At 40.5% G+C, this 18,874-nt stretch overlaps 1 protein-coding gene across 5 annotated transcripts in view; it reads right to left on the bottom strand.

Annotated features, from left to right (window-relative positions):
* Positions 1-6,444: 6,444 nt before the first annotated feature.
* The window catches only part of POU6F2 (POU class 6 homeobox 2), a 304,700-nt gene continuing 292,270 nt past the window's right edge, over positions 6,445-18,874 (bottom strand). For 3 of the 5 annotated variants that reach the window (XM_062625443.1, XM_062625445.1, XM_062625446.1), the window contains exons 9-10: positions 15,191-15,359; positions 6,789-11,889 (exon numbers count right to left, since the gene is read on the bottom strand). In XM_062625443.1, coding sequence (XP_062481427.1) covers positions 11,385-11,889; positions 15,191-15,359 — 674 coding nt within the window. In that variant the 3' untranslated portion in view covers positions 6,789-11,384. Of the gene's footprint in view, positions 6,571-6,788; positions 11,890-15,190; positions 15,360-18,874 lie in introns of those variants that run through there. The other 2 variants (XM_062625447.1, XM_062625444.1) reach the window with 2 other exon arrangements.

An 18,874-nucleotide genomic window follows, 5' to 3' on the forward strand; every position in this document is an offset into this window, starting at 1 on the left:
CGTTGCAGATGTTTGCAGAGCACATTTGCCTATGTCAAGAGAAAAATACAGATCATTATTGCTGAAACTTCTTGCCTAGTTGATCTGAATATCAGGGTGTTGCGGAAGACTGTAAATTGCCTCTGCCAGCTGTATTCATTGCCTTGGACTCTATTCAGATTGTGTTGTAAATGTCAAAGGCAAAGGCAAGCAATGGTTGAAACACTGAAAAGCCTGAAGGAAAGTCACTAGGACTGACCAGTCAAAGCATGATGATTATCTGGAATATACTTTACAATTACCTAATTCAAAAAAAGCTCTCCAGGACTGCATTTTAGCCTAATGAGCTGGATTCCTTAACTAAACCCACGAGTTAATCAGATTTTCCATTTTGGAGACTGGAAGAGCAGCTCTGCAGTGTTTTCCTGCTCCTCAGAGTCTGTGGCTAGGTTTGCTTCTTTATTCGTATCTCACATATTGAAGTATCCTCAAGCTTCAAGAGCTAGGCACCACATGCTGTGGTTGCCAGCCCTGCAGGGGCTCCTATTCCAGCCACAGGATTTATTACCAGCCAGCTCATGAAGATGCACCCCAGCGCAGAGAACTGCCTGTAAGGTTGGTGTGGGCTTCATTCAGCCTTGCAGTATGTTTGGCTTGCACAGTGCTTCATGGCAGGACATGTATTTTCCTGTTTGGATGGGTGGGTTTGAGAGAGAGCAATAAGCCTCACTGCCAAGCATGATCAGCCTTTATTCTGATAAACTGAACTGGATGTAGACTTCACTGGCCTCCTCTAACCCATTTTACTGCAAAGGTGCTGAAGGCAGCGAGCTTCAGAGCTTCTTTGAAAGCAGATGAGCATTAGAAGAAGAGGAAAACACTAAATGTCCAAATCCTGTCTAGTTCTGGAACCAACATCTGAGCAGCTAAGCAACAAAGCTACATAAGGTAAACCTGTAATCTCATACACTTGAACTTCTCCCCTTAGTTTAAATAGGCTGCTTCCACAAACAAAACTGGTCCCAAACTCAGTGCAGACTTTGTTGAATTAGTGAATGAAAAGTTGTGTTTCTTACTCTCCTGTGTTCACAAATAGCCTATTTTTCTGGTTTAAACCATGAGCCAGAAAAACAGACTTTCTAATACAATACCTCATAAACACTTTCTACTGGGAGACTGTTTGCCTCTCCCCCTTCATTTTAATCACCTTCCCAGTGCAATAGGAGTGGGTGTTTTTTTTGTTTTCAGCTAGAGATTTTTCTCACCCTCAATTACAATATAACAGCTGTATTGGAAACAGAAGTGACAGACTGCTTGCTTTTAAAGACAGTACCTCTCTGCTGTAAGGAAGCCAAGGCCTGCCTACCTGTTGTGCTGGGAAAGGAAAGGAGCTGTGTCCTTTTGTTGTAATCTAAATGCACCCCTGCAAGATTTACTTCTCTGAAGAAGTCAGCAGTGGCTTTGTGAAACGAAGGATGTGACGACAGCCCTCTGGTCCTTGCTGCTATGCCTCTTCTGAGGCATTGGCGGCTGGGCTTGTAAATCACATGAAAAATACATACAACTGTGAGCACCAGGACTAATGAAATCTGTTTCCTAGGATGTGCAGTCCTGGTGGCTCGTAAACTCAGTGTGATATTTTTTCCTGCAGTTGTGGATTTTAGAAGGACTTTCTCCTTTTCCCATGTTGATTCTCTGGTGTTGAGTAAGGGTTGAGCTTACTGCAGCCTTTTTCTCACCTGGGACTCTGATCTGCCTCTTTCTTCTCTAGGCTGCTTTCATTAAACATGTGAGGTCCCTTCCCTTCTGTCAGGTTAGTTTGAAACTGGCCAATGTTTTAAAGCATTTAAATCTAAGAAGATAAAGACAGCAAGCATACAACGGGTTGTTTCTTTATGGTACCAAGCTAACATGGCTACAGAAACATTTACGTACACGCAGAACTGATTGCTTTACCTAAGACATGATCAGACTAGGCTGAAGATGCTGGCTTTGCACACAGGCACATTCACTTTTACATTTTACAGAATTACATACAATTAGAAAAGAACAAGCTGTGCACAATCAAACAAAAAATACTATGCCATGTGCTTCTTTGAAAACGGACATTGTCTTCCTGCCCTCTAAAAAGTACAAACGATTACATATCATAGGGGACTTAAATTAGTTTAGGAAAATTATTTCTATTACTCCAGTAAAATAGTTTTAGGCTGAATATTTACCTTTTACAATATATGAACTTTTTTAGAACAGGTTTCACTTTGAGCATGAAATTCCAACCGTTGCCAGACATAAATGGAATTTGTCATATTCATACCTTCAGTGGATGTCTGGCGCCACAGGACCTGCTTTTGATATCACACCTTTAACCACAGCAGAAAAAAAGTACGGTGTAAATAATACAGCCTCCTCACAAGCCTGGTGAACAGCGAGTGCATGCTCAGCTGATACCAGTGATTGATAGGCTTTTGTTACCATGTATGGCTGTCCTAACACATCTTGGGAAGAGACATAATCCGTCAGTCATGCCTTTCTTCTTCTTTTTTCCTGTGAGTTTTGTCTTTTCCTTTCTCAGATGTGGTCTTGATTACGTATTGCCTCTTGAGTAACTTCCTTGAAGCTATCATGACCTGTAAAGTACACATGCCACTGTGGATTTTTGATGCCTGCACTCTGTGTTCCTCACTGTGTATATATATAGACCACCTGGTGAGTTTTGATCCCCAGACTAGCTGATAAGTCTTACAGGCCAGTTGCTGGTGCACATGCTTTGGATGGGTTATACCACAGGCACAAAATGGTGCTGCTTTAAGTCCTTGTTAGTGGTCAGTGTGTGAATTTGTTAGGGCACCTTCAGAAGGAAAGATCTTTAAGACAGCAGAACAATAGAGAGTATATTAAAAATATTTAACATCTCATGCTGTTGGGTTTATCCTGTTTCCCCCCAGTGCTCCCCACCAAGGATTATCTTCAGCAGCGTTTCTGGCAGATGTCTGCCAAGCCAGAAACAACAGCTCTATTGACTTTGGAAGGAATATGCTCATACCTTTCTTGTTGAGATACAGTCCCCTCTGAGTTGTTTGTGTTTCAGAAATAATAAAGGGCACACCAAGAGTTACAGATGAACTAGAGTATTGATTCATGATGCCCAGGGTAGGTCCAATCCTGTAAAGACTTACACGTGTCACTAAATGCATCTATGAAAGTAGCACCAAAATATCAATTAACACTGGTTGGGCAAACAAAGTTATCTACATTATGTACTTGCAAGATCAGTCCCTTTAGTTTTCACAACTAGTAACTGAAAATAGCTGTTGCTATGCAAGAAATGATCGCTTCTCTTCAGGTAGCTTAACCTGGATGAGGTGAGGGGTAATTCTGGGGACACTTTTATGTTCTTCTGTTCAAGAGCACACAAATGAACTACAAATGCCAAAAAGCACAGAGGCAAGATGGTAAAAATCACCAGAGTGCCTCCTTTGCAAAAGGAAACTGAAGCATCTTCTCAACAGTTCATGAGAACATGGGATGTATAAAATTAATAGCATTAAAAACTAGCAGGAGTGACTGAATGTCAGTCAGCACAAGTTCTTCAATGATGTAGGTGCACAGAGGTTACACATGGCAGCCAGGGAGTTCATGGCTGCTGGGGCAGTCCTGCCTCCCCAGGATCAATTGCAAATCACCACATGTTCAGATGCGTGCAGTGTCACCATCTTATCCACCCTCCTCTAAGACCTTCAGCATCCTGGGACCCTTTGAGGGACTGTTCTGGACCATCACTGAGAGCGAACATCAAGGTGGGAGATTTTCCTGTTGATGGTACTGATGGGTAGACTGGATGGGGCATGGATTTTTGTTAATTAAAAGCCCATTAACTGAATACCAGCAGTATATAGTGTCTGAAAATAAAGTGAGTCCAGATACGAAAAGCTTGTTGATGCCGTGGTGGTGCTCCACAAAACCAGAATCTTGTGTTCTTTTAGGACTGGCCCACGCATGTAGTCCCTAGCACAGTTTTAGTACTGCCAAAGCTGTTTTTAATGCTCTGTGAGCTTGTGTGTGTGTTTGTGGCCTGAATCAAGACCTACCCATGCTGAACGTGTGTGATCACACATACAGACAGCTCTTGGCCTGGGGAGTGTTTGGACATGAGGCCCGTGATCATGCAATGATACAAAAAGTTCAGTGTCCTCTGAACACAGTGAAATGAAAGACTCATTATTGCATGAGCTGTTCCATGCCCTCCCTGCACCTGCTTTGGTGGATTAGACACAGAAGCTGCTGGCATTTCAGAAGAAATCAGCGCAGTTTGGGCCTGGATTAAAAACTGTTTTCACTGATGGTGAGCTACGTGGTGACTCTCTGCTCAGTCCTGGCCACTGTTGTCCATAGTGGGGCAAAATGCAACAGTAAAGGACTGTGAACAAGGGAAAAATCAACCCTCCAGGTCTGTGGAGCAGAGGAAGAGAGAAGGAAAATAAATTTTCAACTCTTTAATTCTCAATTATTTTTAAAAACATCACGATCTCATATGGGAGTGATTCATATCGAGTCTGAATTCTCAGATTAAAAAACAAACCCCAAGAGAACCTTCCCTCTTGGTAAGTCTGTTTTGCTTCTGGAGTGCTTGTTTAATTGAAGTTCAAGTCAGTAGAAGAGAATCTTTGCTTACCAAAGCTGTGCTGGTAGGCTCTGAACAGTCATAAAGCAGCTGCACATGGGAATAGGCCGTATAAAACCATGTCTCATACAATCTCTATGTAGTTCTCTAATCTTAGTGCCAGCTTTCCACCCACCACAGCTTTTTTAAGGGAAGGACAGGGCACAGACAGAGTTTACCGTTTATAAGACTATCACAAAAACATGCTCTGTTTTGGGAGAAGTACAAAAGAGATGCCATGGAAAGAACTGTGCTTCTAAAGCTCTTAGTCCTTAACGTTGCATTTAGGGAGCTCTGAGGTACTGTCACAGCCAAGCTCTAGAAATTTGGTTTCTAAGCACAGTAAGGGGTGCCAAGCTGAACAGTCAGCTCAGGGGCTTGAAGGTAGGATCTATTTTAAGCTTTCAGTGATCAGTGGGAACATAATTCAATTTGCAAAGTCACCATTTCTTGTGACAGTATAAATCCAGGGTGTTTAAGTAATGGCTAGGTAGGGTCATGTGCCTATGAGGCAGCTAAGGTTCCACAAGGATGATCCAAAGAGGAAGTTTTGCATTTTGAAGTGAGGTAGGGGGAAAAAGGCTCTAACCAATGATTGTTACCACTACTGAATGGAAAGATACGTGTTCACATTTTAGTAGCTGATGCAATAGCACCAAGGGTCATTCTCCATATCCTTGTATCATACAAGTAGATGAATTACGTGGGTTTGAAGTACAACTGTTAGACCACTGTGGAGACATGATGCCTAGAGGAGCTGGTGTAATTCTGATACCCTCATTGGTCTGTAGTACACTGAGCTGTCCTTATGCATACTGTAAAAGGTATTTGTGGAGCAGGTGTTTACCAGTAGGTAGATATAAGGACTACTCAGTCCCAAGGCATTGGGAATAATGGTGTTGGCACTCCCTGGTGTAGCTGGTGTGCAGAAACCTGTAGTCTGTACTTTGAAATGAAGCAGGCACATGATGGTTTAGCCCATGATACAAAGAAATGGCTGTGTGTAGGTAGTACCAAGACACAACTTCAAATCATCGCAGCTCCCCAGTGTCTTCCTTCTTTCTGTTCTCAGCTTCTTTCTACCTTTGAATCCAACTGCTTTTGTTTTACTTTTGGATCCAACTTCTTTTGTTTTAGAGCACAGGCGCAGTTGGGCATTTAAAATCTTACCTACTTTTCCCACATGCACTAGCTGGTCTAACAAAAGACTATACCTCTGTCATCTCTGCCCTGCTTGTGATGCCTGTATCATCGTGTCTGCAAGAAGGTTGACTTCCCTAATTATGTATCCCACAAAATGCAGTAAAAATGCATGGACAAAGGAAATTCCAATCTGGAAAAAAAATGAGGATAAATATCCCAGGTATTCCCTGTATTTTCTAAGCAAATAATTATTTTGGTTTTACTTAACACATGGTGTTGCAAATGTGAAACCATATTTAGCAAAATCAAAGGAAAAAAGTTTTGCACAAGTTTAGTTCCTGAGACTCAAGCACAAATTCCTAATATTGTCAAAGCTCTTTGGTTTTGTTTTCTTTTTTTTAGGCTGATTTTTTTCCAAAACAACTTTATGATTCAGCTCATTCAGTTCCCAAAACATGTTGATTTTTCACAATCACGTATTTAGACAGAACTCTCCCCAACGCCAAGTGGCCTGAGAAACAGGCATTTCTGCTATCTAATATAATCACAGGAAGAAATGAGGAACGAACCTCATGAGCTCTGCAAAAATGCAAGAGAACTCACTTGACAGGCCTCACTACCTCGCTCCCCTTCCATCACTTACCGGGGCTTTGTCATGGAGGTACCAGGAGGTTCACCATTTCTGGCCATCACGTCCACCTGCGTTCTCCTTCACTTGGCCTGGGGGATAATACACACTCACCTGAGTGGTCCCACCATATTCCTGAGGCAGATCCTCTGCATACCTGTAGAGAAAATAAGACATCACAGAGTACATGCCCACTCTGGGTACAAAACCAGTGTTCAGTTTGGCAGATAAAGCACTGCTCCGCAGTGCAAACAGATTTTCTTTCTTCCTTTCTTTCAATCATTTAACTGTTTTTGTATTGAACTCATGTGAAATTACATGAGCTCTGATCATGTGAATAATGCATGAGATTTAAGACAAACACATGAAAGGAGCTTATTTTTCATGTCAAACAATTCTTTATTTTTTATGGTACAAATTAAAAGTGACAGATCTGAAGCTGTTAAGAAATACACAAAGTGCAGCTTTACTGACCATACAGATATTGCTCTAGATTAAGTACAGTTTTTGTCAGTTTTTTTTATTTTTTATGTTTTTTCATGTTAAGCAACCTGTGCAGATAAATCAGCTTTGGTTTCAAAGTCAGAGTAGTAAGGAGCTTTTAAATATCCAGTTTGGTTTCTTGGTCACAAGTCCACCACGTCAACTCCTTTTCGTAGTTATTCGTATTTGTTAACAACACAATACAGTCCGTTTTGTACTGCCATCTTTCCTGCTGCATGCTCCATGCATGGAAAAACATGATCTCTTTGCAGTGCTTCATAAGTGACCCTGGTGACCATTCTGTAGATTATAGCACATAGGACAAAAATAATAATAATAATAGTAATAATAATAATAATTAATAATAATAATATCACTTTTTAACAATAAATAAACAGATGTGCCCCACATAATCTCAAGTTGGAAACAAGCAAACCACATGACAAAAAGCTCATTACAAAATGTTTTCCAAACAGATTTTACAGTCAAACATTGACATGGAAATCAATTTCCTCTCTTAGCTTCTTATTTGAATGTTGGTCAATAACTGGGTACAAGTAGAGTGCTGAGGTAAAACACTGATGAACAGTTTCATTTTTGTAGTTCTTTTCTTTTTTCTTTTTTTTTCTTTTTTTTTTTTTTTTTAAATAGTAACAGTTTAGTATTGCGAGATTGTCAGCAACATTTAGCCATATCTATACAATGTGCATATACCTACATACATTGAGCTTTGGTCCAGCATTGAGAAGACGAGCAAAGGCATTTTACATATTTCTTTTTGGTTATAGCTTGAGTTCTTTGATACGCCTCTACTTGTTCCTTCCTAGCTCCTTTTTGCTTTCTTGTTCTCTCTTTTCTTTCTCTCTCTCTTTCTTTTTTTTTCTTTTTTTCATTATTTTTGGTAATAACATAAAGAAATTGGAATCATTTGAATGCATCTGATTTCTTCAACTGTCCAAAATAGCTTTTTTAGTGAAAAACATAAAAAGACAAAATCAGAACAGTAAGTGAACCCTTGGTTCATTCTTCAAATAATAATTTTATATATATATATATTTAAAAATTCAATGATCAATAAATTGGAAAACCATCAAACCTTCACATATGACTGAAGAGACTTTTGTCTTCATTTGCTGGTAGCATTCTATCTTTTAGTCACATGCAAAATTAAAAGGCATTCAAATGTAATCGCTACATGAGAACTGTTCACAAATGGGAACCAGAAATGTTGCCAGTAGCAAAATAAAACACAATGTTTATGTTCCCCCCCCCAACCCCCGAGATGTCCAACTCACACGTAATTTATCTTCCTAAGAATCTGTTCAGGCACCATTTATGCCTCATAGCAAAAATCTGTTTATAAAAAAATTAATATAAGAAGCATTACAACACTTTAGAAATAATTTACAAAACATAATACAAAATTAGAAAACTGTAAAAAAAATCACTGCACATGAATGGTTTTAAGACTGTGGGATGAACACTGGGTTTTTCTTCCAAGCCGGCGATTTATATTTATCTTACATTTTCACTGCCCTACTTATAGCCTTCCCACATGTACTTTGGAACACAAAGGAGCTTATGTAACTGCTGCCAGTGTAGTTTTAAACATTTAGTATCTTTTCTATGCTGTTTAGTTAACTTTTGTTCTTGGGGGATTTCTCCTCACAAAATTTAGAGCAGTCCCTAGGAGAATTTGAAATTCAGTTTTTAGGCAAAGACTGGTTGATGTTTTTGTTCCCAGGCTGTTGGAGATGGGTGTGCACAAGAGGAGGTGATGTACAGTCTCAAGGGTAGCTGAACAGGTAATGGTGTATGTGGCATTAATGACTGGACAGTTAGCAGCATGCTGGAGACACGGATAGGACTTCAGGAGCACCAGCTTCCAGATATGATCTGTTCTTCCTTGATTCCCTGTTGGCTTCTGGGTGCTTTCCTAATAGTTATGTAAAGTGAGTTGTGGCCACAAGTTTAGGGCTGTCTGGTATAGATAACATAGACAGATCTGCGGATATAGGCATCTATTGATACAGAGGGGAAAAAAGAAAACCCAAAGAGGCAGATGTTGTGGTGAAACTCTTTACTTCACGTGCTCGGCTTGGGTAAAACATCTTTTTTGTCTCTCACAATTTGTCTGTGGTTACTGAGATTTTTTTCCCCTGGCAGATATTTATATATCAACAGTTGGAAAAGAGTCAGTAAAAATTCTCACTCTCCTCCACATAAAAGCAATACTGAAAATATCCTTAAACATACCCTACCGAAGCTTAAAGCCTAAAATGCATTCACTGGACATGAGCCCAGCCCAGAGTACTGGATCCTCAGTGCTCTCCAACCCTGACCTTTGAGAGTGCTCACATTTAGAGGCAGTTTCTTGCACAGACGATGGTCTCTGAAACCTTAAAACTCCACCAACCACGCAGCAAGACCCCATTCTACGAGGCAAACCCCGTTAATAAAGTAGCGAGGCTGGATTCAAAGCCTAGTGAAATCAATGGAAGTCCCTTTCTTTCACTTAAGTTTTGTATACAGCCTTGAGTTCTTGAGAACTGCACAAGAGAGATGTTATTTGAAGACTCCAGCACTTTGGGAACATCCTTCAACATCCTGGGCAGACCAGCAAAAATCCAGTACAACCATCCTGTGGTTAGTGAATGCAATTAGGAATTGTACCAGCAGAATTTTACTCTGCCACCTCTATAGTGAGGTGAACCAAATCCCCAAAGTACTCTTTTGGAAAGTCCTGATTGAGATGCAGCTTCTACCCTAATAGTGGGCTGAACCCCAAAGGCTGGAGCAGAGCTCAGCAGAAGAGGAAAACTGCAGGTGACATTCACAGGTCAGCCCATACCCCATCAAGAACCTGCAACACCTCTCTGTCCCTCTGAGCCTTGGTATACTCATAGGTCCAATAATCACAGGATTTTAGAAGATGTTTGTCCAATCAAAAGAGAAGCCACAGAGATACACTGTCTTTAAAGGAAAATCAATTCACCTGTTACATATTGCAGGTGGCCCACCTTACAATTCCCAAAGGAGATTCAGAGGGTTTCTCTGTATCCTGATTGCTTAGTCTAGCCAGTGGTCACAGCAAACACCTGGAGAAACACATCCTCCCACTGAAGAGGACAACAGGGCAAGCATCAATACCAGATGACATTAAAAATAAAAGCAGAAGGAACAAAGCACTACCACTGAAACAGTCCATAGTGATGTAAAACCCAAAACATCCTCATCACTTCTCGGCCTGTCCACGTGTTTTCAGCAGAATCTCAAGAAATTTCTTTGGCTAGCAGACTTTGGAGAGAAATTGCTTCAAACAGAACCATAATAAAAATGCAGTATGGTACCAAGTGTGCAGTTTAGAGTTATACTACAAAATGAGTTTTGGTAACCTCTCCAGGTTCACGGCCAAAGGACAGAGAAATCCCAAGCTACCCATTCGACAAGAAGCACAATGTTCAGCATGGGCTGACAGCTCATCAGACATAATCCTAATCCTTCTTTGTCCTCTATTGCATTTCAGCATACCAATATAAAAGTGTTCAGATTTCACTTTTCCTTTTAAAAATCTTCAAATAGTACTGGGTTATGTGGGCTTGGGAAGGGGGGGGAGAGGGAGAGCGAGCTGGGAGAAGGAGGCAGCAAAAGAAACCAGCGAAAAGGAAAAGAAATGGAAACCAGGACATACACCCTTAGAAGAGAAATACCAAACCCTGCAAATCACAATAAAAACAAATTAATTTTGGCACCCAAACACTTGGAGATTGCAAAACCAAAAGAAAAGGAGGTGACCACTATGGAATGGCTTTAACCCCTGTTTGTACACACCTGCAGGGGGTGCGAACAAGGAAGGATGAGAGAAATTAATCCTGTTGTTCTCCTGTTTGCAAAATACAAATGTAAAAATTCATAACACAATTGTACACTCATAAAAGAGTAGATTAACAATCTAGTTTGCAATGCCATATTTCTGACTTTGGTTAATAGGTTTCATAGTGAATCAGCACTTGATACCTGAAAGGCTACAATCACTCCTCCAGGTGGCAGGCTTGTATTCTCTTTTAAACAGATAAAAGTTTTTCTTTGTCTTTTTTTTTTTTCCTTTCATTTTTGTTCTTTTTTTTTTGTTTGTTTTGTTTTTCCTTAAAATGTGTTCATATTTTCATAATATACAGAAAAAAAGTAAGCAGTTATTTGGTTTACTTTAAGTCCCTTTAAAAAAACTGGCTTTTTTTTTTTAGGAGGGGAGGAACTAATTCTACGACACGCACACACACACACACACACTGAGTGTTGTGTAGTTTTTCATTTAGTTTTTTAAATAGGAAATCCCATGGACATTTATAAACTGTTCTGTCCTTCTTGCAGTTTTCTCAGTCTTTTACTTACAAGGGTGATGAACAGGTATTTTCACAGAGTTCAAATGGTTACGTTTCTGTTGGTGCAGGGGTTTGGTTTTGTGTGTGGTTTGGTTTAGTTTTGTTTTTAGGAGTTTTCTTCCAGAGAGTCTGTTAAAGGCTCCATAGGAACTGCTGTCGCAGGCTCGTGTTGTTTCAAACGTTTAATTGTGTTCTTCAGTGCTTGCCTCTTATTGCAGAACCAAACTCTAACTACTTCCCGGTCATAGTTCAGTTTCTCTGCAATCTCTGTCATTTCTTGCCCAGAGGGGTGCGTGTTCTTCTCAAAGTGGGCATTCAAGATTTCAAGGGCTTGTGGCGTGAATGAGGTGCGCCTCTTGCGCTTTTTGGATGGTTCGCTTCCAATAAACTCGGTAAGGTTCTGCATACCTGCTCGATGGCGGGCCTCAGCCTCAGCCATCCACCGCTCAAGCACCGGCTTTATCTTCTGGGCACTTTTAGGGGTGATGTCCAGCTTTTCAAACCTGGCAGGATACAAAAGGCCAGGGTTCAGTTTGGCTGTCAGACTGCTAGCTATAGTGTTCTCTTGGGCTTCCTGTGGTAGGAAAAAGTGGCTTCTCAGGATGGTGTGTCTGAGGGAAAATTGAGAAAGAAGAGTCTTACACTGATGCTCTGCCAGGGTGGGACTTCCTGCCTGCCTGACTAATTGACTGGCAGAGGTAATGTACAATGGATTACGAAAACTAGCAGATAGGTATATCTATAAATATATATATATAGCTAGATATTTAAGCTAACACAAAACGAGCACTACAACAAAATTTTAAGTATACTGAATAATACAGGTTATGAGTCGCATTTCCATATTTCATATTTCTATGATCTCTAAAACCTTTAATGCTAAGTCTAATTACAGGAAATGACATCAAAGGCAATTGCTCTTTCTCATGTTGTCTTTGTGATTAATCCTTTTGTTTGCCCTCCCATCCCACGTTGTCAAGAAGCCACAGCTTTAATAATACAAACAAATGGCAGTTACTAGCTTCTCAATATCAGGTTTCTTTTCCTTTCATTTTTCAGCAATTTTCACTGTTTGCAAGTTAACACTATATCCCTTCTCTGGGTCGGAAAAAGATTCCCATAGCTACGGCAGTGTTCAGCTGAAACAGCTGGACACTTTGCAATTATCTTGACTGCCCCCACAATGTGCAAAGACAGACTCATGTTTTCCAGATGAAACCCAGCATAATAGTCTACTAATATGCTGTGGCACCAAGCTGGGTTTATTGTGGGATTTCTGCAAACTGTACCAGAATGATATCATTTCCTGTAAATGAGGTCTCCTATATATCATTTTGCCATCAAAAAGTCTTTTGCCAAACCAGATTTTACAAGTATTATAAAACATCTGGAAAAGCAACCACACAAAGCTTTAATCCTTTCAAAAAGAAGCAAAGAGCCGAGTTCACATTTCAAGTCTTTTAAGTACTTGTTTCTTTCATTTACCCAGTTCATCCTCTCTTGCTACACATTAAAATAGCCTTAACCCTCTGACGCCACCCATCCGTATCTCCCCACTTTGCCTATGTCCACCCCTCACATTGTGGTGTTTAATGTTGTGCAAGGACAACAGTTACTGTGTGGTGCTGCTGCACTCTCCAGCCCACCCAGTGCTGAAGCACTGCCGCTGCTAATCATGACATGCGCTGGAGATGAGAACAACCAAATCAATGCCTTTGCGCAAAGCAACCCAGTGACTGGAGTTGGTAGTTTTTAGTGTCTCTATTTAGCATATGGCAGCTGCAGAAAATACTCCAGCAAAAAACAAAGCATTTCTTACAAACAAAGAGTAAGATAAGGAATCCTTTCAGGTAATAACACTCCAAAGAATCTGTATCTGGTGCCTGTGATCCTAGCGTAGTATTGACTGCAAGGTGTCCTTCTTTGGTGTCCATGATATTTCAGGCTGAAGCGTATGTTTTAGAACACATGGTCTCAAGTTAAGAAAATGCTGTTATTTGCATGCAGAACACATCGGCAAGGTGGTATATTGCTGATATGACCCGCACAGGCCACCAGGAGATTCTATTCCTGTCTCCAACTTGGCTGTTTCACTTGCTTACCTAACTGCCCCTTCTATTACCCTGGAGTTCGTACTGAAACTCTGTGGTAACCACTAGAAGAAAAGTTAAACCTACTGTTTCTGAAGAACAGCATACTGCCACTGAAGCAGCTTGTCTTGGTGCTTAACAAGTCATAACTTGTTACCACACCCCAAAGTGATATCCATTTGGGGCAGTCGAAGGAAATAAGACAACCCTATAACCTTGCAAGTATTTGAGACCAGCTTCTACACTCAGTCCTCCTGTTCTGAGCAATTTGCCCCTCTAAGGAGCCCTCTGTAAAAGGTCTCCACATTCTGGGCTTTTGTTAGTCATGTTTGTACTCCATCTTTTTGGGGGGTTTTCGTGATAATCCATTAGTGGGGAACCCTTTCTCTTAGTAAAATTCAAACCCTGCCCAGTGGTTTTCTCAGGTGTGAGGTAGCTGGAGGAAATGAAAGACAGTAAACTAGACAAAAGCAGAGGAAACTGCAATTTATCACTTTAAAGCATCTCCTGTTAAATAGCAACTTAAGTCTACGCAAATTGGCAATTGCTAAAAACTCCACCCATTTTTGGTATTCTTCACCAACTGACCACAGGGAAGGAAAAAAATTAATCCTTAGCAACAGGGAGCAACAGCATTCATATCATTGGCATTGCGTGTTAGTGTTGATACTGCAGGACCATGTTGTTTGGTATAACGATATACAAGTCCTGAAACAAATTTTCCAGCAGTAGTATCCTTGTATAGACTGAATAAAGGTTATTTTCTACAGGGAGGTATCTTATAAGAAAAAACAGTAGGGGAGACCATAGAAGTGAGAGGATCCTATGGAGCATTTTGTATTTAACAACAATCAATGGGTTTTATGGAAAATCATTGAGCAAAATGTGAGCTGCAAGCTCGCTACCCCATACTGATGTTATTTATAACCTTAGTCTTAAACTGCAGGAAAAGTACACTTCCATTCTATGGGGAATACATTAAAAGTATAAAGAGCAGATAAAAAGACAGAGCATTTCATGGATCACCAAGAACAAAATCCACTTAAATGAGCTTAGAGCTGGTTTCTTGGCTTTCACTGATGGAGAAGAACTATAAGGCATTGCCCAAGAGGAAAAAGCTGTTACCTAAGTGTGTTTGTTACCTCATGCATAAATATGGGATCACTGTAATACACATACATGCATATACGGTGTTTGCTTCTAACTATCTCTGTCAAGACTGTGTTATCATTTCTTATGATTGGGGCAGATGTCTCCTTCTGCTTTGCATATATGAGTTGTCTGGATTTTTAGTAAATATTTAGGCAATAAAAGATTAATAGCTGCTAGTTTACAAGACAGCAGGAAGTATATTTTTTCCCCCTTCTGTGTTGCCTAGGTAAATCATCATTAACATCCTATATGTGAAGTGCTAACCACAGTAATACATGTTTTAACTTAGCAGAGATGCAGCCATGAAATATTTGTTCAGTAACCCTATCTGTAGAAAATGGCACAGTATGAAGAGGGTCAGCTGGTGCTTATCCACCATCAGCAGGGTCTCCAGCTCGTCTAGTGAATTAAATCTCAATGCCAGGAACATCGTTTCTCGCTTGTTTAAAGAAGAAGGAAAAAAAACCCACAACCAACTAAAGTTACTTTAGGGGTAAACAACAAGAGCATTTTATCTGCCAGTTACCAACATCCCTGGCTAGTATAAGTCCCAGATCAAATAATACATTCTAAAGACATGAGACTCAAACACAAGCATGCTCCTTGCAATAAACTGAAGAATTATTAAGAACAAAGGAGGGAGAGGAGAGTTTATGATGTAACTTGTTACCTGCAGATGGCAGACTGGCTATAGGCTGGGCCTTCCGTGGCGCTTAGGGCTTGGCCAACTTGAGTCTGTGTCAGGCCAAGGGACAGGCGCCGGATTTTAAAAGCTTTGGCAAACTCTCGGATTTCTTCCAGATTCACCCCATCCACCTCTCCCGTGGCTGTCTGAGGATCTGTTGGAATATTTGTTTAATCATGTCAGTCCTTCATGTCACATAGAGCGGGCTCTCTGGGTTTACACCAGCTTCCATCGGCAGGCGTTAATCTCTTTTCTTCTTAATATTTATCCCTTTCTCTTCTTCCCCAGACAGAAATAGGCTTGCTTTCTTAGGTTATGAGGCATGTTCAGATCATTAAAATGAAAACTAGTTCAGTGTTTCCAGGTACTTTATTGTTGAACTCCTGAAAATGGCCAACTCACCTCAGTGAGGGGGTGCCTGGGCTCCTCACTGCCATTTGTGCCTTGCAAAACCTTCCCCAGCTCGACACGTGGTGTTCCCTGTTTCCCTTTCTTATCACGTACAGAAGGAAGGCTGGTGTTAATGTATGTATTTGCAGTTTGTGGGGAGGGCTAAATACATGCACAAACTGCTTGGGTTTTTAATCTGCAAGCAAGAATTTCTGCTTTATCTACAAATAATGCCAAATAATGAGATTCACAAACCTTCCTTCCCTTTTCCACAATACCCAACCCAAACTGCCAGCCAAGCGTACAAAATACCCCAGCAAATGAACAAGCCCAAACAAAAAGCTGCCCTTAAAAACTCCTTAATTTAAAAATAATCTTTTAAAATATGCCCTTCTGAGAAGCAGCCTTTCAAGCTTTTCATTCTGCCTCCCATCAGGTTCATAATCAAGGAGCAGCAACATCAGCCATTAGGTTTTGGATGGTAATGCTGCACAGTTTTTTACTTTTATATTAGCCCCTCCGAAGATAATGCTTATGATGCTGTGAGAATAAATCTGTCCTTCCTCTCCATAGCAGTTTACTGACACAGAAGCCTTTGTCCCTGAAAGGACACATAATAAAGCATGTCTACCCGAGGAAAGCTCCTTTGGTGCTGGATAACTCGGTCAATTTAGGACTTATCAAGGGAAATGACACAACAGCTGGAGAATGGAACTTTTTTCCCCCTCCAAGCTACTGATCCCCGGCTAAATGAAAGCATTTGCCAAGTCGGAGACAGCATGGGACTGGGATGGTGGAAGATTTCAAAGTGTTGTGCAATCCTGCATGTAGTGAAGCCGTCCTCCCAGTGAGACATCTCTATTGTTCTTCACCTCATTCCTCAGACTTCTGAGGTGAAGAGTTTGCAGCACAACAACCCGTCAATTTCTGTAAATGCAAGCAGTTGTCCAAGGACAGTGCTAGACTACATTACTATTCTGAACCCTATATGAGAGTGGCTCCCACTAGTACTGCTGTAGCTAAGGGCTTATCAGCGCTACAGTAACAAAGCTTTTATTCTCAGGGGTTTATAAACCTGATGTAAAATTTCCTTATAATGGAAATGTCCTATGAAAAATCTTTCACTCCAATAATAGAGAGAGGGAAGAGGTTTTTCTGCTATATAAATTTAAGCCTGTATCTATTTGTAGCTTGAGTGTAAGAAGCACACACAGCAATAGTATTTTAAAAATACTCATGTATGCAGCCAGGGACCACATGAACTATGCATACAGGTAAACACACACATAGGCTCAATCTAGTCTTGACAATACTTCACACTCAGAATCATCCCTCCTACTGTCAGTGCTGTGCTTCAGCTCACCTGTGCACCACACATGCATACACTCATTCAGTGCAAAGCCAGGATGCATATGGTTTGCTTTTATGCAGTCAGTGCTGTGACAGGGGACACTCAGGTTTGTAAAGTGATTGATTGCCTTTAGGGGTGTGAAATTTTCCTACTTACCACATACACAGTCTACCTAACATTCCAGGTCTGATTTTCAGAGACACAGAGTAGAGCTGAGTATCTGCTGGGAAAGGGGCTTCATTCTTACATAGCATCTTTGGGAAAAGGAATGCACTTACAGAGGTGGACCAAAACACTGAAGCCCTTTATCCCTGAACTCTAGGGAAAAGAGCATTTGTATCAAATGAGAACCACTTCTACTTCAGGTGTGATTCAAAGCCCTTTGAAATCTATAGTAGTCCCCTGATTTCTGTCAGCTCCATAAAACTCAAATAGTACCATGAAGACCACCATCATCATGTAACAGCACTGGCCTGTTTTACTCTGTTGCTGTATAAAATGCCATCAATACATAATCTTGGACTCTGTGGACTAATACATACACATACATAAGCATTTATGAATAGATAATGGACTTTGCTTTAATATGTTCTGAGCTCTCAGAACACTAGAGTGTATAGTGCACTTCACATTTTAGGAAGAGTAACTTACTGAAGCCTGTAAATATACTGGTGCTTTTTAAATTAACTGGATATCCTAGGGAAGGCAGCACAGTGCCAACAGGAAAATAAAGAATACCAATCTCATTGAGTGGTAGTGATCTACAATAAGAACATTTAAAGACTCCCAGTGTACATTATGGCTGTTGTGTCAATGAGACTACTGGGTGCTGGGGAAAGTTGTCTGAGATCATTTTAGGGGATAAGTGTACATATCCCCTAACTAAAGGGAAGCACCTAAAATTCCCCCAGATGTCCTGGTGGATGGTGAATGTGGATGAGAAGAGTGGAAGAAACAGAATCCACACGCTCTCGTTCTGCACTGAAACTCCCTTTTTCCTGCTGAAGGGAACAGTACGATTGCTTTTGAATTCTCCTGAAAAATCCCGTGTGAGTTTGTTGGTGAGTGCAAATACGCTGCGATTTTAATAGTTAGGGAAAGAGTTGCTACAAAGAAATCCGTGCACCCTGAAGGAGAAAGCAAATTTCTGTTGCACAGAGTTCTGCCATAGAAGGGATTACAGGGGATGATTTCCCCAGTCAGACAGGAGGAGAAATAGTCGGCAGAGGAAGTCCAATGGAAAGTAAATTGGATAAAAAAAAAAGGCAGGACAAAACACTGTTAATGGAAAATGGACTGGAGCTCAGGGGAAAGGATGAAGAATAATTTGTTTGTGGAAGGCATTTTAATTTTATAGTAACAGATGACAGTAAAATGAATTTGGAAGGAAGAAAGAAACTTCATGGAGACACAAGTATAAGAGCACAAGGGGAAAACAGTGATTTCCACAAAGAGAACATCCAGTAGTAATGTTAAAGGAATGAGCAGAGGGATGCATCTGAGAGGAGGAAAATGAAATGGAAAAAAGGAGGAATAATAATGTAGAACTGAATGAAGAGAAAACAAGACAAAAGAGAACAGAGATAGGATGAGACAATACGAAGAAATCATACAAAAGGGACAGGAAGAGGAGAGATGAATCTTGCAGTCCACGCTTAGGCAGAGCTTCTTTTTAAATGTCCTTTCTTTGGAAACAACCATGAATTTTTGTCTTTAAAATAACTAGCATAAAAGGAAGAAGCTATAAAGAATACCGCAGTCTGGGGGGGGGGGGAGAAGGTGAGGAAAGAAAAAAATTAAGGGAAATTTAAAAAAAGGAAAGAAATGCACCTTTTAAAAATAAGGAAATGTGTTAAAGAAAAACGTAAAATCATAAACAAAATATGACTCAAATGGAAAGTACCACGAACACTGAAGTTATTTAAGCC

Source organism: Pezoporus occidentalis, unplaced genomic scaffold, assembly GCF_034315485.1.
Source record: "Pezoporus occidentalis ecotype Australia unplaced genomic scaffold, CSIRO_AGI_Poc_V1 ctg28, whole genome shotgun sequence".
NCBI classification, from domain to species: domain Eukaryota; kingdom Metazoa; phylum Chordata; class Aves; order Psittaciformes; family Psittacidae; genus Pezoporus; species Pezoporus occidentalis.